This window comes from Narcine bancroftii, chromosome 1 (genome assembly GCF_036971445.1).
Source record: "Narcine bancroftii isolate sNarBan1 chromosome 1, sNarBan1.hap1, whole genome shotgun sequence".
NCBI classification, from domain to species: Eukaryota; Metazoa; Chordata; class Chondrichthyes; order Torpediniformes; family Narcinidae; genus Narcine; species Narcine bancroftii.
The window spans coordinates 254,926,569-254,945,903 of NC_091469.1; the positions used below are offsets into that span (position 1 = coordinate 254,926,569).

General features: G+C 36.4%; 1 protein-coding gene across 3 annotated transcripts in view; it reads right to left on the minus strand.

Annotated features, from left to right (window-relative positions):
• The window catches only part of prdm11 (PR domain containing 11), a 165,041-nt gene that overhangs the window by 12,314 nt on the left and 133,392 nt on the right, over positions 1-19,335 (minus strand). For 2 of the 3 annotated variants that reach the window (XM_069895833.1, XM_069895827.1), the window contains 3 exons: positions 15,010-16,112; positions 12,739-12,961; positions 9,581-10,448 (listed from right to left, as the gene is read on the minus strand). The exons of the other annotated variant lie outside the window; for it this stretch is intronic. In XM_069895833.1, the coding sequence (XP_069751934.1) occupies positions 10,312-10,448; positions 12,739-12,961; positions 15,010-16,112 (1,463 nt within the window). In that variant the 3' untranslated portion in view covers positions 9,581-10,311. Of the gene's footprint in view, positions 1-9,580; positions 10,449-12,738; positions 12,962-15,009; positions 16,113-19,335 lie in introns of those variants that run through there. 3 annotated transcript variants of the gene reach the window in all.

Below are 19,335 nucleotides of genomic sequence, written 5' to 3' on the forward strand. Positions count from 1 at the left end.
GCTCAGTATATTGGAAGGTATAACAAAGGAGGTTAGGACAACCTTAGAAGAACTCTGAAGTAGTGACGGGTAAGTAAAGGTTCAGTGATATCTTGTAAAATTGTTCCAGAACATCCTAAAACATTAGTTGTTAATGTAGAAGGATATCTCAAAGACAATCTATTTTTTATAGGAATTTGTTTGAAACTGAAATTTCAGAAAATAATTTCTTATAACAACATACTAATTTCAAAGGTCACCCAGTTTTCATAGGGTCAGGCTTCACCATTTCATCTTGGGGGGTGGGGTGGCTCCCCAATAAATTACTGATTGACAAAACTAAGTGATTTTTATATTTTACAAAGAGTCACTTGACTGATATAAACTTTTTTGATGTAGAGATTATAGTAGCATCTTTTCTGATGATAAAGTACTCTGAACTATTCACGGACATCTCAGTAAAGTACTACCTCTGACATAGTACAACCTCTGAATAGTATCACTCTACTCCTCAAAATCTTTCTAAAATCTATCTCCATGCTCCTCATTTCTTTTTATTTCCTTTCCTGTTCACTCCACTTTTGAAAATGTCAGGTTGCATTTCATCTCTATTCTTGTAACGTCTTTTGAGATACTTCAGTTACAAATGCCACACACACATACACACACACACCACTGAAGTTGCTAATTTAGGGGTACTCTATTGTATTTCAAATAAACCAATAAATGAAATCAACAAAAAACAAACACTCCAAAATATACAATTGCTGAAGAAGAAGAAAAAGTTTATTCGGACTTGTAGGGTAATTTATAAAAAATCTCCTTTTTATAGCACTGACCTAAAAGAAGAGGAGAGAGCAGAACAACAGCGAAAATCAAGAAATTAAAAATACAATGCTGGAAATACTCAGCAGGTCAAAATGCATCTATGGAGAAGAAAGCAGGATTATCATATCTTTTAACAGAATAGTGAAGCTTATAGTTTTACTGTACACTGCACACAAGTCATTTCAGTCAGATAAACAAACACTTTTATTTTATTTCTAACAAGTCTTCCCTGACTATGAGGTTTAAGCTGCTTCTATCTTGTTCAGATTCTAGAACGGCAATGGGAAACTGGGAAATGGCTCAATCACACTGTTCTCTCAGAATTCAAATTAAGACAGTTCCAATATTTTTGTGTCTCTAGTTTCATTGTTGCTTTAGCAATTTCTCCAAAGCTTATTGTTCTGCAAATTCAAAGTGCACAGTCCAGGAAATATAACACCTAATATATAATTTCTTCTCAAAAAGAACTGCAGCTACATTTCAGGAGGCAACTCTTAAAGGAATATTCCAAATTTATAATGATGTTGTGGGGTTAAAATGGTGTGTGCACCTGAAGCACTAATTTAGTTTAAAAAGTGGGATACTGATTTGATTCTCCATGCAACTCGACTTTTATTCTTGCCTTTCAAAATAGAATACAGATGTCCTGCATCAAGAGGAAATCTGGAAAAAGAAAAACCCGCACAAATTGTTCCTCAGTATCTTCTGCAAGTAGACAGGAAGCCTCTTTCTAACTGGGGCTTGGATGAGTACATTTACAAAAATAAAAGTCAGGTGAGATGTCAGCCTGAGTTGGTTTGAATGAGTTCTCTCCATAGGCAACAAGAGAATATGCTGTAGATGATTTGGAAAAGTGCAAAGCATGAAGTGTTGCTGAAGGGGGAGAAAGAGGGTTTGAAAGAGATAAAGCACGACAACATAATGAAGTTTAAACTGTCTGATTCAGACAGAGACTATGGAGTTAATGGCTAAGGAATTAAGCTTACAGTGGGGACCAAGACTGGGTTAAATCAAGAATGTACTGCCATAAAAAATTCTGAAAACTTTTCAATCATTTAAGAATAAAATGTTTGTTATAATGCAAAGATTATGAAGTATAACAATAGAAATATTTCCAGCTGATGGATTTATTACAATCGTTTCACTCGAACATCATTATCAAAAAGTCAGTGTTCACCATTTTGTGTAATACCCCTGAAAAATTTTTAAAAACTGAAATTCTTGTTCTGACTAATGTACATTCAATTTGTTATGAATTGGATGTTATTATGGCTAAACGCTATTATTTGTTGCAACACAAAAATGATTAACTACTTCTTCAAAATCTTTTCAAAATAACAGTGGCTTGAATATTTCACTACCAGAAATTCCAGAGCTCCTAAGTTATTGTCCTCGTAACTTTGACAAGGTCTCAGTAAAAGATACACTGACCTCCACACTCATGTGACTGTGAATTCTTTTGCTAGAAACCAGGTAAAGAGAATGTAGAAACTGAAACGGGTGAAAAAAACAAAGCAATCAACACACAAGAGAAATATCAATTGATATTTCAGATGAAGAGTTTCTTCAGAAGGGTTCTAATATGTTCTAATAAAGTGTTGTTTCTCTTCTTACATGCTGACTTGAGCTTCAATAAGTTATTGTACTTTCAGATTTACTTCAGGATTTTAGCTTGCTCTCGCCTTTCATTATTATTAACTTTTCCCAGTGTAGAGTATAATTAATGTAGAAATAGTCCTCCCATATTGTAATACTCTTAAATAGGGATTATGGAGTCATAGATAAAATATGGAACAGGTTGTGGCATTTGAACACAAATTCAAAGCATTTTATTGCAGTTGCTAACAGTACTGCAAATTCATCTCGTGTTTGACTGAATCTAGTCCAGGCCAATGAGATAAAAATGCCTGTGCCACACAGAAGTGTTCTAAGTAAAATGAATTTAGTCAACAAAAATCCAGAATCTAATGACAAAGGGATCTGTGGCTCATAATTTGTCATCTGCCAACAATCTCATCAAACATTTTTAGGGTAGTTTGGTTCAGATTATTTGGAAAATTAAGTTATTTTTTAGCATTCCTCAAAGTAATTTCTTAAGAAGGGTACCAGCAGTTCCAGAAATCGTCATGATATATTTCTATACGAAAATTTATTGATACACATTTCAGAACTGCTAATGTGACATATTTCTTGACACTTATCTCATTTTTGGCTTGTTCTATACTTTTTCTACATTTCCATCAGTGGCATTTAAGATTGAAGGGGGAAAATTATAAGGGGAACATGAGGGGAAATTTCTTTACGCAGAGGGTGGTGGGGATGTGGAATGAGTTTCCGGCAGACGTGGTCGAGGCGGGATCATTGGTTACATTTAAGGAAAGACTGGATCATTACATGGATAGGAGGGGACTAGAGGGGTATGGACCGGGTACTGGTCAGTGGGATTAGGAGAGTGGGGATTTGCTACGGCATGGACTAGTAGGGCCGAACTGGCCTGTCCTGTGCTGTAAGTGGTTATATGGTTATATGGTATTGCACGTAAAAGAGTCCTTCTTCTCATTGCTCCTCTCGATTAGCAATAAAATTGCAATCTAAAATATGAGCATAGCATAGTATCTACCAAAAAACCAAACAAGCTGCAGAAAATTACCAATATCTGAGATGTAATAAACAGAACCGTTTGCCTGTCAGAATGCTAATAAATGAAAGACATAACAATCATAAAAGTGCCTAGAAAAAGCCTCATAAATTTCTTGCTCACTATGCTGTAAAAATTATATTTTGACATGACTTTTTCCTCCTCTGCAATCAAACTGGATTCCACTTTACGTTTAAAAGGAAAATAATGCGCCAGAGACTTTCAACACTTGCTTAAAACCAGGAGCCAAAACTATCACCCCTGAGACAAGAAAAAGAACCAGAATTACAATTAATGTATATTAAACAAGGATATGACATGGAAATTTTAACGAGAGCTTTTCTGAAACTTGGCTCCTTTCTTTAGTTTAGTAAGATTGGAAACCATGCCTGGAAGTGACCAGGGAAACCTCAGGTAGTGGGAAAATGTAGAAAATAAACCCCCAAAAATTCTATCGTGTTTTCTGGAAAATCAAAAGGTAATCAGCACACTTTAATAATGATTAGTCCAAAATCAATCTCCACTAACAAAACATTTAAAAAAGCCTATAAAACTAGGCATACTTGTCCATCCTTGTAACATGGGCATTACTTGTGGACCAATATAACTTATTAACAGTTCAGCAAAAAGCATTTCTACAACAGATTGCACTGATAACTTCACCATTAGCTTATCAACACAACAAAACAGTTTCAATCATTAATTCAGATTTTAGGCCAAGTGATTCATATGGCACTAATGGGATAACAACACTTAACCAATTGCTAAGTGTTGCAATATAATATTTAAAATGATCAATTTGCTCTTTGGTTGGAGATCAGAATGGAAGAACACTGGGTGACAGGTGGCAAGGTTACAAATTCGTAGTCTGGGTACTCGAATCGAGTCTCATGACATGTCAGGTTTAAATTGGATTGGTTCCCAGCCATGCTTAGTGTGTTTTATTTTTATTCCCAAGCAGGCCTATTTTCAGATGCCAGAATAGACATGCTCACCAACAAACATGCTGTACTTTAGCAATGTTTAATCACATTTCCTAATGACAATTTGACTAATGATGCTTTTTGCTCTAGGAAAGGTAATACTGCCAGATTTCTTTACAAGGAATTAACTGTATTTTAATGTTCAGATTAATAACACTATCGACATCATATAATTTTCTTTCTGAATGTACTATCCTTACAATATCCTGCTCCATTAAATGGACCTAGAACACAAACTCATTTGTGAATGTTTCATTAAACTGAGCCACATCTAAACCTTCTCAATGACTCAGTTTAATAGATAAATTGACAATAATTTCAAGTATTAGGACACAATGTATTATTAATTTTTTCTCAAAATTATTATGGAACATTCAAACCACAGTATTTTTTGTCATTCTTAAGCTATTCCTGACATTTTTCTCATTTGCAATAATCATCAATGGGATAACAGGAAAAAAAACATTCTACTTTTGCTTCTAATTCTGAGAAACAGCAATATTTTAATTTCTTTGATCAGCTTTCTTAATGTGCTCTCCAGTAAAAAGGACCACATTTATACCAATGAATTTTGTAATACTGATCTTTCCTCACTATTTTCTCCCTTATTTACCTCAAGATACCAATTACTTACGAAGGATTATCCCATTTTTTGTGCTCAGATTTTATAAGCAGCCATTATTCAAATTTGAGTTATTTCCTACAAACATTTTCCATCATGAACTATAGGATGACAATGAAGAGATAAGTACCAAGTTCACGCTCTTTAACCCAGAGAAATAAAATCAATTTAATTCGCTTCGGCACTTACTGGTTAAGATTACTGTATTTTTATGCATATAACATGTGCATTATATACAAATGAGGTAACCTACCATGTGTTATATGCATGTGCACTCTGTACAATTTTTTTTTAACATGTTCAAACAGCACACACGATTTATAATGGTTGTGGGAAAGTCTCACCAGTAATAAACAAAGTACACAATTTATAGCGGGCGTGGGAAAGTAGTAGCAGCAATAAGACAATGCACACAATTTATAGCGGGCATGGGAAAGTAGAAGCAGCAATAAACAATGCACACAATTTATAGCGGGCATGGGAAAGTAGTAGCAGCAATAAAACAATGCGCACAATTTAGTGTGGATGTGGGAAAGTAGGAGCGGCAATAAAACAAAGTGCACAATTCATAGTGATCGTGGGAAAGTCACACCAGCAATGAACAATGCGCACAATTCATAGTGTCCGTGGGAAAGTAATAGTGGCAATGAAGCATGTGCATACAATTTACAGACAAATATGGGAATTAGGTACATTCAAAAATCGCAAAATTCAAAAATTTGATCTTGGCAGTCTCGGGAATATCTCTCTGGCCTGAGTGCCATGGTATTCCGAGAAACAAGATATTCTGGCTAGGGCACAGCACCTTATCAATGGTAATTGCCAAGACCCTCCCCTGAGGGAGGAGATTAACATATCAAATACCTCTGCGACAACGGTCTCAGAAGGATCTTGCAGATCGTCTATATAATGGATGAGTGACATCTCTGAGTGAAGTTGAATGGGTTGTAAGTCATGAGAGATTAACCCTGGCAGATAGTGGGACTATGGAATGTGTATTGTGTCCTGTCCCAAGTAAAATTTCTTTTGTGAGTTGGAATTTAGAATACTACACCCGCGCATTATATGTATGAGCAGGTTAGATGTGTGTGCACGTTATATGAGTGAAAATACAGTACCTAAATCAACTGAAGCTGTGGTCCAAACCCAGGGTAAAGTTTGATATAGTCAGTAAATAAATTAAGTTTGGTCAATCTCAATAAAGTGTCCTGAATAGAAATGTTGACTGATCATTTCTATCTATGGATACTGCTTGACCTGCTGAGTCCCTCCAACAGCTCATTTTTTTGCCCTGGGGTTAGGTTTTCTGGATATACTCATTAAACTTCAATAGGTTGCAGTATTTAGCATTCAATTATTCTAATTAAAGATGAGACAGAATTTTCCATGAATACAGCTTTATATTCTTTGATAAGCCTGTCAAACTGAATGCAGAGTATTCATCTGGTCATGGGATAAGCCTACCAACAGGAGACAGATTGGATGGATAATGGACAAGTACATAAATTGACAGAATATGATTTGTGGGGCCTCAATTATTTGCCATATATTAATTAAGGGTTTAATGGACATATACATTACAACCACATGTACAATTTTGCTAATGAACAAAATAGGGCAGCGTAATAAAGAGAAATTAATAAGTTGTGAAGACGAAACACTATGTGGTCAATGGATTTCAAGAGGTCACACAGTTGGATCCTAAAATACAATAACCATTATACTTACTAAGTGGTGAAAAATTCAAGATCATTGTTGTCCAAAGAGATCTGAGGATCTTTAAATATAAATCATTAAGATATTTTGGACTGAAAAAAAATGCAGAAAAAATCTGGGAAAGCTGATGAAATTTTGTACAATTAAATCAGAATCAAAATGCAAATGGAATGGAAACCAAATACTATCAATACATGGTCGTGGTTAGAGTACTGTATTCAAATATGGGCAAGGAGATAGGACAGGTGACAGAAGGATGAAAATGCGAACATTTTGGGTCCAGTGATTATAATTCCAATAGTTTCAAGTTAATTATGAGGATTGGCCTGGTCCTCGGGTTGAGATTCTAAATTGGAGAAAGGCCAATTTTGAAGAAATGAGAGAGGATTCAGATACATTGCTTTCTGGCAAGGATGTGTTCAATAATGGCTTACAGGCTATTAGTGAACTTCAAAGGAGAAATTTTGAGAGTGCAAAGTTTGTATGTTCCTGTCAGGTTTGGACTTTGAGGGATATTGGGGATCTGGTTAAGAAGAAAAGAAAGGTGTATGGCAGGTATTGGCAACACGAAGCAAATGAAGTACTTGCAGTATAAAAATGCAAGAAAAAACTTTTAAATAGAAAATCAGGAGGGTAAAAGAGACATGAGGTTGCTTTGGCAGGCAACATGAAAAAACATCCTATAGGTTTCTACAGGTATATTAAGAGCAAAAGGATAGGAATTGACAAAAACATTTGGCCCCTTGAAGGTCAAACTGGTCAACTGTGTATCGAGCCAGAAGAAGCTGAATCTTTGCATCAGTATTTACTGGCACAGTCTCAGGAAGTAAGGAAAACATATACAGATTAAAAAGGAGGAGGTGCTTGCTGTCTTAAAGCAAATAAGGGTGGAGAAATCCCCAGGCTTCACAAGATATTCCCTCGGGCCTTGAGGGAGGCTAGTGTAGAAATTGCAAGGGTCCTGGCAGAAATATTTAAAATGTCCTTAGCCACACGTGAGGTGCTGAAGGATTGGCGGGGAGAACATGTGGTTCTGTTGTTTAAAAAAGACTCCAAAAATAATCCTGGAAATTGTAGGCTGGCGAGTACGTAAATTATTGGAAGGTATTCTGAGATTGAATATACAAGTATTTGGATAGTCAGGGAGTGATTAGAGATGGTCAACATGGCTTTGTGTGGGGTAGATCATGTTTAACCAATCTTATAGAGTTCTTTTTTTGAGGAGGTTACCTGGAAAGTTGATGAAGGTAAGCCTATGGATATTATCTACATGGATTTTACTAAAGTCCTTGACAAGGTTCCATATGGTAGGTTAGTCAGGAAGGTTCAGATGCTCGGTATTCATGGTGAGGTAGTAAAATGGATTCTATATGGGAATATATATTTACCCCCTCCATAAATCTTCGTCCGCGAAGCCAAAGAAGAATATATGGGAGATACCAGAGAGTGGTGGTGGATGATTGTTTCTCAGACTGGAAGCCTGTGACTAGTGGTGGGCCTCAGGGATCAGTGCTGGGATCATTGTTGCTTGTCATCTAGATCAATGATCTGGATTATAATGTGGTAAACTGGATCAGCAAGTTTGCAGATATGGTGTGAAAAATATAAAACTTCAGGAGTGAAGTTCAAAATATATCCGAGATATAGCAGAAATTTGAAATTTCCTTCCCAAATGAAAGTTAATGTTTTGTTAATTGCCAAATTAAAATATGAGTGACAGATCTATGTTATTTAAATGTATTAAGGTACATAAATGCATTGTAGAGAGAGCTTCGAAAACAGATCACCCATGGATTGCTTGAATGGTGCAACAGGATTAAGGGACTAAACAGCTTTTTCCTGTCCTAACAGAGATAGGTTTAAAATAAATCTCATTTACCAAGGAATGGGCATGAAAAAATAATTGAGGCATAGAGAATGACTATCTTTGTAATTGTTCATAATATTTTGAACATGTATATAACAATTCTATACCCTGCAGCAGACTATTATAGTTTTAAAGTGAACTTCCCACTCAGAGTTTAGAACAATATCCTCTTATAAACATTAACTTTATATTTTATTTTCAGAATACCCTGATAGGTATTTCCAGATCTTTATTTCTAACTTTAACCACAGTTTTATATATAGTTCAAATCAGATTATTTATTTTACTAACTTGTTTTATTTTACCTCAATCAAATGTAGATTAAAACAGTACAGACTATATATTTTGATACACCTATTTATGCAAATACAAATCAAATCTAACCTCTGCACACCATCCTTTAATTTCCATAACATGTATGAAAGGATCTACATCCTGAAATAAACTAACTTTATTTTTCTTATGGACCAGTTCTAGTTCATGTTTCGAATAATCTCTCTGACCTTCCTTACATTAGTAAGTTTCTCCCATGTTATAGATGAAGAACAGTCACTCACAATCAAAAGCTGGATTCCACAATTTTACCAACCCCCAACCAGCTTTGTAATCAGAACTTGCAGTAGAGTTCACACATCCGTTCTAACAGAGATTCAGAAATGCAGCTCTAAGATGAAGAAGTGTATGAGCATTGATAAAACTATTTTTCTTGTAGTAAGATTTCCATTTCAGTTTAAGATACGTTCAATGTTTCGGAGGTTAATATGTTAAATTACGACTTGGTTTGAAGCAGCAACACTTTCTGCCAGCAGAAAACAAAATGCTCTGCCAGGAGCCAGTAAATTGAAATGTGTTAATAATGCACAATGAGCAAATCCTGCTCCCTTTCGTGACCAGGTTTCTCAGCTTTTGCTTAAGTGCAATCAATGACAAATATATCCAGCATCAAATTACAAAAAGTAAACTTATTCTTATTGTGCTTTATCATTTACAGTTGTTGTGCCACACCTAACCTTTGGTGGGGATAGAAGCAAAGGTCAAGATTATGTGAATGTTCTGAAGACTAAAATAAGCTTCCAATATACCACAAACCTCTCAAGTATTCAGTTATTAAGTCAGTATTTGGCCAGAAGTACTGCAACTGAAATGGGGGAAAAATTCCTTTTGGAATCACAAACTTGCTGCCAGTAAATGTCATTATCATTTCTGGTTACTAGTCATTTGTGTAACATCTCAGCGAATGAGACTCTCTTCCACAGAAGTAATTTTATCACCCAATAGGAGTCAAATTGCACAAATAAAGAACAAGGTTCCATACACTTTATTTTGTAGTCGCAATGTTGTCAGTTGCTTTTTGTAGTACGGATACTGAACGAACACATTAAATAAATATACACTGCTTTGCAATGGTGATAGATATCAAGACATAAGGATTAACAGATTAACTTAAAGCCTTTTAATTTAAATCTATTGTGATGAAAAAGTAATGAACTGGATTGAATCTTCAGGTGGTTCTTTCCTGGTAGAATCAATTGATTTGTGGGTTGTTTTGACATTATTGATGCAGACTAAACAAAAAATTCCTCCTTCATTGGTAAAACACCCATTAACCCAGCTCCCATCTTCTCTCCTTCTTCACTGTTAGCCCCACAATTTCTACTGTGTGACCGACACATTCCTGCTACTTGGGAGCATCTTCAGGTTTGTCCCGGACTCCCAAAATATAACGAATTTTTTTTCTGCTGTCACTGCATTTGCTGTTTACCATGGCATAAAATGCCTTGTCCGTCACGTATGCGAATTTCAGCTGCACATATGCTGCAAAAGACAAAATGAAGAAACAAGTTAAATAAGGATTATTTGACCATGATAATTCATTCTTAATACTGTGCCTAAAGCAAGTCCAGACACCCCACTGAAGAACTGTACATGTGTATCAAGTTGAACCTAGAATGAACAATTCACCAGTCTGTTTGTTTTTCCATTTACTACGATTACTAATATTAATATCAAGATTTGAAGCAATGGCACCTTCCATTTGAACTTCCTGTTGCAAGCTTTCTCCAAAAGCTCTTTGAATAATTTGAATATATTGCATTAAAAAAAGAGGCCTGAAAGGTTGTGCAACCCAGGATAATTACAATAGCACAGGGTGCTGATGAGACCAGTCATGGAATAATGTGAGCAGTTTGTGAAACCGAAAATGGAGAAATATACACTTGCCTATCAAATCAGATTTACAATATTCCAAGGAGGAGTAGTTTGTCCCATGAGGAGAGATGAAGTAGGTTGGGCCTTTATTCCTTAAAGTTCATAACAACGAAATATGATTGGGAAGATCACATTCAAAAATACAAGATGCTGACTAAGATTGCTTGGGGTGATGCTAAAAGATTGTTTCTTCAACTAGGAGATTTAGAACTAAGAGGTTTGGTCTCAGGATGAAGGACTGAGATGTGGAGACATCTCTTAGCAGTTTGCAAATCATTAGAATTTTTCACTTAACAGGACTGTGGATACTTTGAGATTGTGTATAATCATGACTGAACCAATATCTTTTGGTTAGTGACTGATTCAAGGGTATTAGAAGGGAGAATGGAATTGATATTGAACAGCAAAGGTACATTGCCTTCTATAGTCTCTATTTCTTATATTCTAAAAATCACCAGCTCCAATTAATTAGATCACAAAATTGAACAATCCAAATCCTTTCACAAAAATTAATCAATCACGTGGGGAAACTGCTTTGAATTTTGGGTGCAATTGTCTGGTGTGTTCAATTAACATTTTTTTTAAACTAAATACTGAGAAGATGACATTAATAATTCAAACTAAATAAAAACCAAAGAATATAGAAATGGGAAACCCAGATCATTTTGCTGTGATGGTAAGAATTTATGAATAAAGACGAACTCTCATACATCACTTTTTTCACTCTTGCTGAGGGTAAATACAATTCTATGCTTCTGGTGCTTTGTAATGTTCTATTATAGTTACACACACATTATTTAAAGTAGGGAGGGAGTAGTGGAACATTGTAGTTGGGGCAGGTAAGAATCTGAAAATCCCAGGGCCATAGAGGCCCTGCTTGGAAATTTTATTGCAGGACTTTATAATTTCTTTATTCCATTATTTGCCATTACCTGCCATAAAGCTAGCAGCAGGAAGCCACATACAGCAACTGTGAGGAATCATGGATGGTGGAGTCAGACACCAAGCAGAAAGGTAAGGATCCAGGTTTGATGGGGAAACACTTCAACAGTGAAAACTGACTGTGGAAAAAGCTTGGTTGGAGAATCATAGAGAGGCTTCTGTCTCTCTTCCTCTAACTCTCCTCCCCCTTCCCTTCCTTCTCTTATCAGAGAACTATCTTTCTTAGCCCTCTGCCCTCTCACTTCTCAGCTTCTTTATCTTTTACTCTACCCTTTATCTGTTAGCCTGTGTTCCCCAACCCTTTTCCACCACCTTTTTACTTGACAATGCTGAAGAAGGGCTCAGGCCTGAAATGATGACTGCCTTTTACTTCCAGTGGATGCAACTTGACCTGTTGAGTTTCTCCAGCATTTTTTGCAGACTGCACTAGACTGCAAGATCGGCAGATTTTTTTTTTGTTTACCTCCAAATGAAAGATTTCCTGTTCTTTCCAGTTCTGAAAAGGAATTATGCCTGTGTCTAATTCACCATCAGATTTCCTGACTTAAATTGTTAAATAGAAATCATGTTCTCAAATGGGCATGTCATCCTGTGAAAATGAGAGCTATATGTGTTGTTCTTTGAAGTTGTATTCTCAGTCTTATCCAATTCACTATGAATTTTGAAAGACTAAAAATATAATTCATATACTAAGTTAAGAATGAATGCTATCACGCCAATTTATTATTTTTAATTCTATTTTTTAATGGATGGGCATGGCCCAGCAGATAAACATTCATGAAATATATTTTGTGTTCTTGGGGCTAAACATTAGTTTGAGGTACCCACAGATCAAGTATACAACTGACTACCCAAATAAACTAAAACTGACTCTTAGCTGCCTCAATAGTCCTTGTGGTGCCAATTATACAATTGATCATGATTGAAATTTTAAATGAATGTTTTGTTCTATTACCTTTAATTGCATCTACAACATCTGGATCGAGAGCTGGTCTGGACATGTTGAACCCACTGTTTTTGCCTTTGCCCCGAGCACAATGTGAAGCCAGATGTTGCTCAGTGTAAAAGTATTCCAGCAGAGCTCTTGTAAGTTTGCTGGGGTCACTCCTCTCAGCAGGACTGATGAAGTTTAAGTTAAGACAGCTAACTGAAATCCCAGAGCCAGGCTGCACATCTTCCTTTTAATATAAGCAAGAAGAAACATTATAGAACATAGTGTTTAAAAACAAAAAATATACACTCAATTACAGGACAACCAGGCTGTACCTCAACAAATTTCAAGTAAATTATTTCAATGAACATCCAAACTCAATTAGCATGCATGTTGGTGTATGAGACAAATAAGCCAATGGCACAAATTTTCACTATGTTAACATAACAGTATAAGAAATAAGAGCAGAAGCAAGTCATCCAGCCCATCGAGCCTACGCCTGACATTCAACAAGATCACCTGAGTTTTGTAGAGTCGCAACACGACTTCTCAACAATTGAACTCAATCCTCCAGCCTTTGAAGCCCTGCATCCAATAGGCCTTCTTAACCAACCTTGAGAGATGTATGGATTTGGACCACAAGGTCCCTCTGTTCCTCTACACTATTGAACATCCAACCATTAACTCTGCGCTCAGACCAGGTTTGACCTTCCAAAATACATCACTTCACACAATTCCAGATTGAACTCCATCTGCCACTTTTCTGCCCAACTCTGACTATATCCTTTAGTAACCTACAACAACGCAATCCACAACTCCTCCAACTTTCTTACCATCCACAAACATACTGACCCATCCTTTCACATCTTCATCTAGGTCACTGAAAAAAATCACAAAGAGCAGGGGTCCCAGAACAGATCCCTGTAGGACTCCACTAGTCACTGACCTCCGAGCAGAATACTTTCCGTCCATTTGCCACTCTCTGCTTTCTACTGGCAAGCCGATTCTGAATCCACACAGCAAGATGAGATATACCCAGGATGCTGTGAGAAAGGAGAGAAGAGGTAGCTTGGGTTTTGGCTATAATCTATGCATCCTCCTTGACCACAGGGGAGGGGCTGGAGGATTAGAGAATGGCAAATGTGGTCCCCTTGTTTAAATAGGGAGAACCCGGGGAATTATAGACGGGTGAGTCTTGATAGAGGTAGAGACAGAGTAAATGTAGGTAGGCTTTTTCCACTGAGGGCAGGTGAGATACAAACCAGAGGGCATGGGTGTAATGATAGTTATCATGGTTGCAAGTAACTAGCAAAGCCTTACTGTTTGATTTTACTTGGCTGCCACCAGGGGCTGACACAGAGCAGGAGACAATGGAGATCAGTAATGGAGGCTTGTAGCCTCATGGTATGCCTCATGGTGCTATTTACAACAACTTTTAAAATAAATAACCTTTTCCCTCATCCATGTGTTATCTTAAGAACTCGCACATATGAATACAAGATGAAACATGGTGTCAGAAGTGAGTTGAAGGAAATTAGAAGGAAATACTTTAAAAGATAAAATCTAAAGTCAGCAACTGATCAGTGAAGAGAAGCTAACAGAGTGAAAAATGGAAGGATTACATCCACCAGCGAAACTTCAGCTGACAGGTAATGTGGCTGAAAATTGGAACAGATTTAAACAGCATTTTGGATTGTATTTAATAGTAGTTGGAGCTGATGAGAAAAGTGATAAAGTGAAAGCGTTAGTTTTCTTACATGTCGTGGGTGATGAAGCCCTGGAGGTGTATAATAGCCATATTTGCTGCTGAAGATAGCTAACAATGCTCAAAATGCCAAATGCAAAGCCACAGGCCCATCTCTATCACGATCTCACAGAGGTCCATTTGTCAATCACATGAAATCTATATTGTCTGCTTATCATCCCCTCTGTTGAGGGAAACAGCTCTTTACTCTGCCCTGCTCAATTTTTAACACCTCTATTAAATGTCCCTTTCTCTAGTCTAGGGAGAGCATCTTTTCACATAACCAAAGTCACTTGCGTTGTCTCAATGTCTTTCACTCATTCACATATATACATATTCATGCACAAAGAAAGACATGATAATTAACTGTCAGAAAATTGCACTTTATCTAAGAAAACAATTTTAGCCTTTGGATTCCCATCCTTAGTAATCATACATGCCTCCTAAAAAAATTCACATTGACAAGCAGCAATTTCCATTTGATTCATCTTCATTCAAATAAAACAAATCAATCAATACAACATCTTTTCATATCAAATGATGGTTCTTACCGATGGCTGATTCTGCTGCATACGTTTACGAGCAGCTACTGCTTTCAGATTACGACAAATATCTTTGAAAGATGAAGGCTGCGACCTATGTTGGAGGCGGGGTGGTTCCTGCAGTGAAGGGCATTGGTACTGTGGAAGCTGAGGCTGTGGTCGTGATGGAGGTGGTGGTGGCAGTGGCAATGGCTGTAGATTTTCTTGCTGCCACAAAAATGACTTCTGGTCAGGTTGTTGCTGCTGGCATTGTGACAGTGGATGTGGGGATGATCGCTGAGTCTGTGATAATCGGTGAGGCGACTGTTGCTGGAGATGTGGCAAATGTTGTGGCGACTGTTGCTGGAGGTGTGGTGACTGTTGCTGGAGGTGTGGTGACTGTTGCTGGAGGTCTGGCAACGGCTGCGGCGACTGTTGCTGGAGGTGTGGCAACGGCTGTGGCGACTGTTGCTGGAGGTGCGGCAACGGCTGCGGCGACTGTTGCTGGAGGTGCGGCAACGGCTGCGGCGACTGTTGCTGGAGGTGTGGCAACGGCTGCGGCGACTGTTGCTGGAGATGAGATAAATGATTTGGATTTAATGGATGGTGCTCCACCATTAAATGTTGTTGGCACTGGCTGTTATTTTGTGGCACCTCAATGAGTTGTTCTTTGAGGTTTTTCTGCTGGTATTGGTGTTTTGATCGCTTTGGATAATATTGATGTTCTAGAATTTCATCACATTGTTCAACCTTAAGTTCTTGCTCTGAACACTTTTGTTGTGTCAGTTTAGGTTCTGAATCCTGCTCAATCGTTAATGGTTGTTCTTCTGCATGCTGATTTTCATATTGTTGTGAAAGGTGTAGCAGTGCTGGTGGATGATGAGCCTTATTCTTCATAGGTTGCTGTTGTTGGACAGGTAGCACAGGTATTGTTGGACACTGTTGTTGGACAGGTAGCACAGGTATTGTTGGACACTGTTGTTGGACAGGTAGCACAGGTATTGTTGGACACTGCTGTTGGACAGGTAGCACAGGTATTAAGGTGGTATTTTCTTCAGCTTCTGATTGCAAGAGATGGAATCTGTAGAACTGGACAAGATTTTCCAGAAAGGCAAATGTAGCCATAGAAGGAACTTAAAAAAAATAAAACATAGGTTAACTGCATCAAATTCAATGAATATTTGTTTAAAAACTGCTGTCAAACTGTAAGAAATAAGATTTTTAAATAGACATTGCTAACTTTTGTAAAGGTAACATGACATATTACAAAGAGTATTTCTGTAATCATCTGCACAGGGTAGACAGTATCTTTTGTTGGAACACATAGGCTGTATTTAAGAAGAGTTTTTTAAAACAAATGGTGTAATGCTATTATTCATATTGTATTTTAAGGGAGAAAATGCATTTGCCCTCCCCCAAACGCACAACTTAATGATGGCAAATATCTTTATTCACTATTCATTTCAAGGTCATCTTTCTTGTGCACAATTCTTTCTAATCATTTGTAGTGGACCAGTCTAAAAATGTTTTGACTTTGAATCTACTGACAGTACTAAGTACTTCTGCTTTTTTTTCCAATTTCCACATAAATAAATTGCTAATAATTTTACCAAATAAATCAACCCATTTAACTACGGAAACAGGGGAATAAAGTACAAAATTGGGCATTGTGTATCTATTCTCTACTGTAAACCATCAAAAGTAACAAAAACAAATTAATTGTAAAATCTGGGATCTTATTCTCAATACCCAAGGGAAGATCAAACATGATAACATTTAGTCTTTGGCAAGAATGGTCACATGTTGAGAAAAAGAAGGATGTTTAAAAACTGCCAAAAAGGGACATTAATGCGTCGTGATAAACTGATTTTACTTTGGAGATTTAATAAAATTAAAATCATTTTCATTTCCACCATCAGAACTGGAATCACTACAGTCTTACTCCACAAAGTATTCAATGTGCATTCAATCAAGTTCCACAATACCCAGATATATGCAGAATCAGAAGCTAATAAAGAGAAATTGTGTATGAGATCTGGTAGTGATTTCTCACATCTAAAGAATAATATTAGCTTCAAGGGGAATTGCAATCCATTCAGTGTGTTACCTTTACAAAATGCATTCATGTTCTCTCGTTATTTTAAGTCCTGAAAATATTCCAATTTCATTGTGGCTCTCAAACTCGGGTCAAATTAAAAAAATGTTTATTCATTCTCCAATGTTCAAACATTCGAATTTAACTTTTCTCTTTTTAGAAAATGTAGGTGTTTTTGAGTCAATGGAAACCGGACTACAAATAATATTTCAACATAGATGAGTTATTTTATTTGTCCACCTCAACATTTTGTTCAAGGCCCTCATATCATTAGTTAACAGAATTTGAGAAAAAAATAATGTGTTTTTCCACACAAAAATAAAATATTTCTCAGAATGGAATAATTATATTCATAACTGTAAAACCACCACATCAAATCACTTTCTTACTTTCATGAGAACTTATCTGAGGAAACAATGTGAGAACAAATTCACAAGCATTGTTGCCCACAGCTGTACACACCAGAATTTGTAAGCATATGGAAGCACTGCAGCAACATGAGAAATTTGACATGCAGCTAAAACTTGGCGGAACTGCTGTGGGTGTCATTTGAACCCTCAGTACATTGGCCTCCAGGATTTGTCTAATTCTTGCATGTGGGGATGAGGATGGGGATGCAGAGGCATGTTGGGGACTAAAGTTAATCCAGGGTTAATATATTAAAGTTTTTTTTTTTCTGGACCCACAAGTTCAACAAGAAAGCTGCAAGTTTGTTGGACGATTTTGTGTGTTTTCCATTAGCCAAGTACAACTTGGTATGATACAGATGTAAAAGTTCAGTTTCTTTGTTTATGAATTTTAGAGGTTCTTCATTTTCAGATTTAATTGTCTATTTCAAGTCAGTATCCAATAGTCACCCCTCACCAATTTACTGTCAGATGAAATTGAGGCACAGGAGATCTAAAAATATTCTGGAGTTTTTTTCACAATTTCACATTAAAAAGATATGATTATTTTCAAGAAGAATTTATGTGCCTCCCATCACCCTCCATCCAATGAATTCTTGTATTTAAGGCAATAAAAGTCGCAGCTGAAAGGAGCTTCTTCTTACTGCTGGGTCTTCTAATAGAGTTCCCTGAAAAAAATTGTTACGACATTCATAATCATGGAGAGGCTTTAATTAAATTGATAACTAACTAATGCACCACATCTCCTAAATTTATCCCTTTAAAAAATCCCTGTTTTTGCAATGATTTGTTGGAGTTTAAACGAGACAATAAATTCACGATTGAACAACAAAAGATACCCACACCTTCAAGGTGCCAATATCAAATTATTTCAATGATACAGAATATTAACATTATGCAAAAAATATCAGAGCATTTTTTATTCTACCCCTTCAACAGATGTACATAATTTATATATTAATCCATTGAGATTATTATTGGGAAAGGTGAAATTCCAAAAAAATTGATTTAAAATGAACATGAGACATTGTGGTTTAGTGAAGACAGCTTGACCTATCAAATCTATTTCTTCCACAGACTATGATTAATTCACTATTATGACCTCTACCAATCTCTTCATACTTCCAAACATTATATCTGGCCATTGATGGTTTTCTTTAGCATAAATAGTTATTATCCCATTAAATAATTCAGCTAAGGTGTTTTTATACCTGCAACACATTCTTGACTATGGTCTGAATTAATCTGTACCACAGAAAGAATCTTTTTCCAACTGCCACGTCTTCCTACCTCATTTGCAACAAATTCTGTAACCACCTCTGCAAAGTCACAAAGGTATTTATAATTTCTAGCTGTCAACTACCTGAGCATCTTCCAGTTACTAAGAAACTTGAAGAATTTCCTTCTGATTTTATGGTTAAGAATTTCTTGATAGAATGGCAGCAAAGCACTTGGTTAATGCCTTGCTTGATAGTCTTTTAAACTATTGTAACATCAGGTGTTTAAAAACAGAAACTATGGAAATTGAATCAAGTTTGATGCAATCAACAATATTAACTGAAGGACTGAAACCGCCCAAGAGTCAAAATGAAGATCAAAATAATAACAAAGAAGAAATGAAGCAGCAGTAAACTATACAAACACCTGCTTAAACAGACTATAAAAGAGCTATTGAATTCTATTGAACTTTACGTTGGTGTGAAACCACCACTAATGTTGGAAAAGAGGAACCAAGGTACAATCCAATAAAACAGGGCATTATTGACAGCACAAGATACGGAAGATTTTTTTAATATATTGCTTTGGAATTTTACACTATTATTTTTTTGGACCTTATTTGGATATGATAAAAAA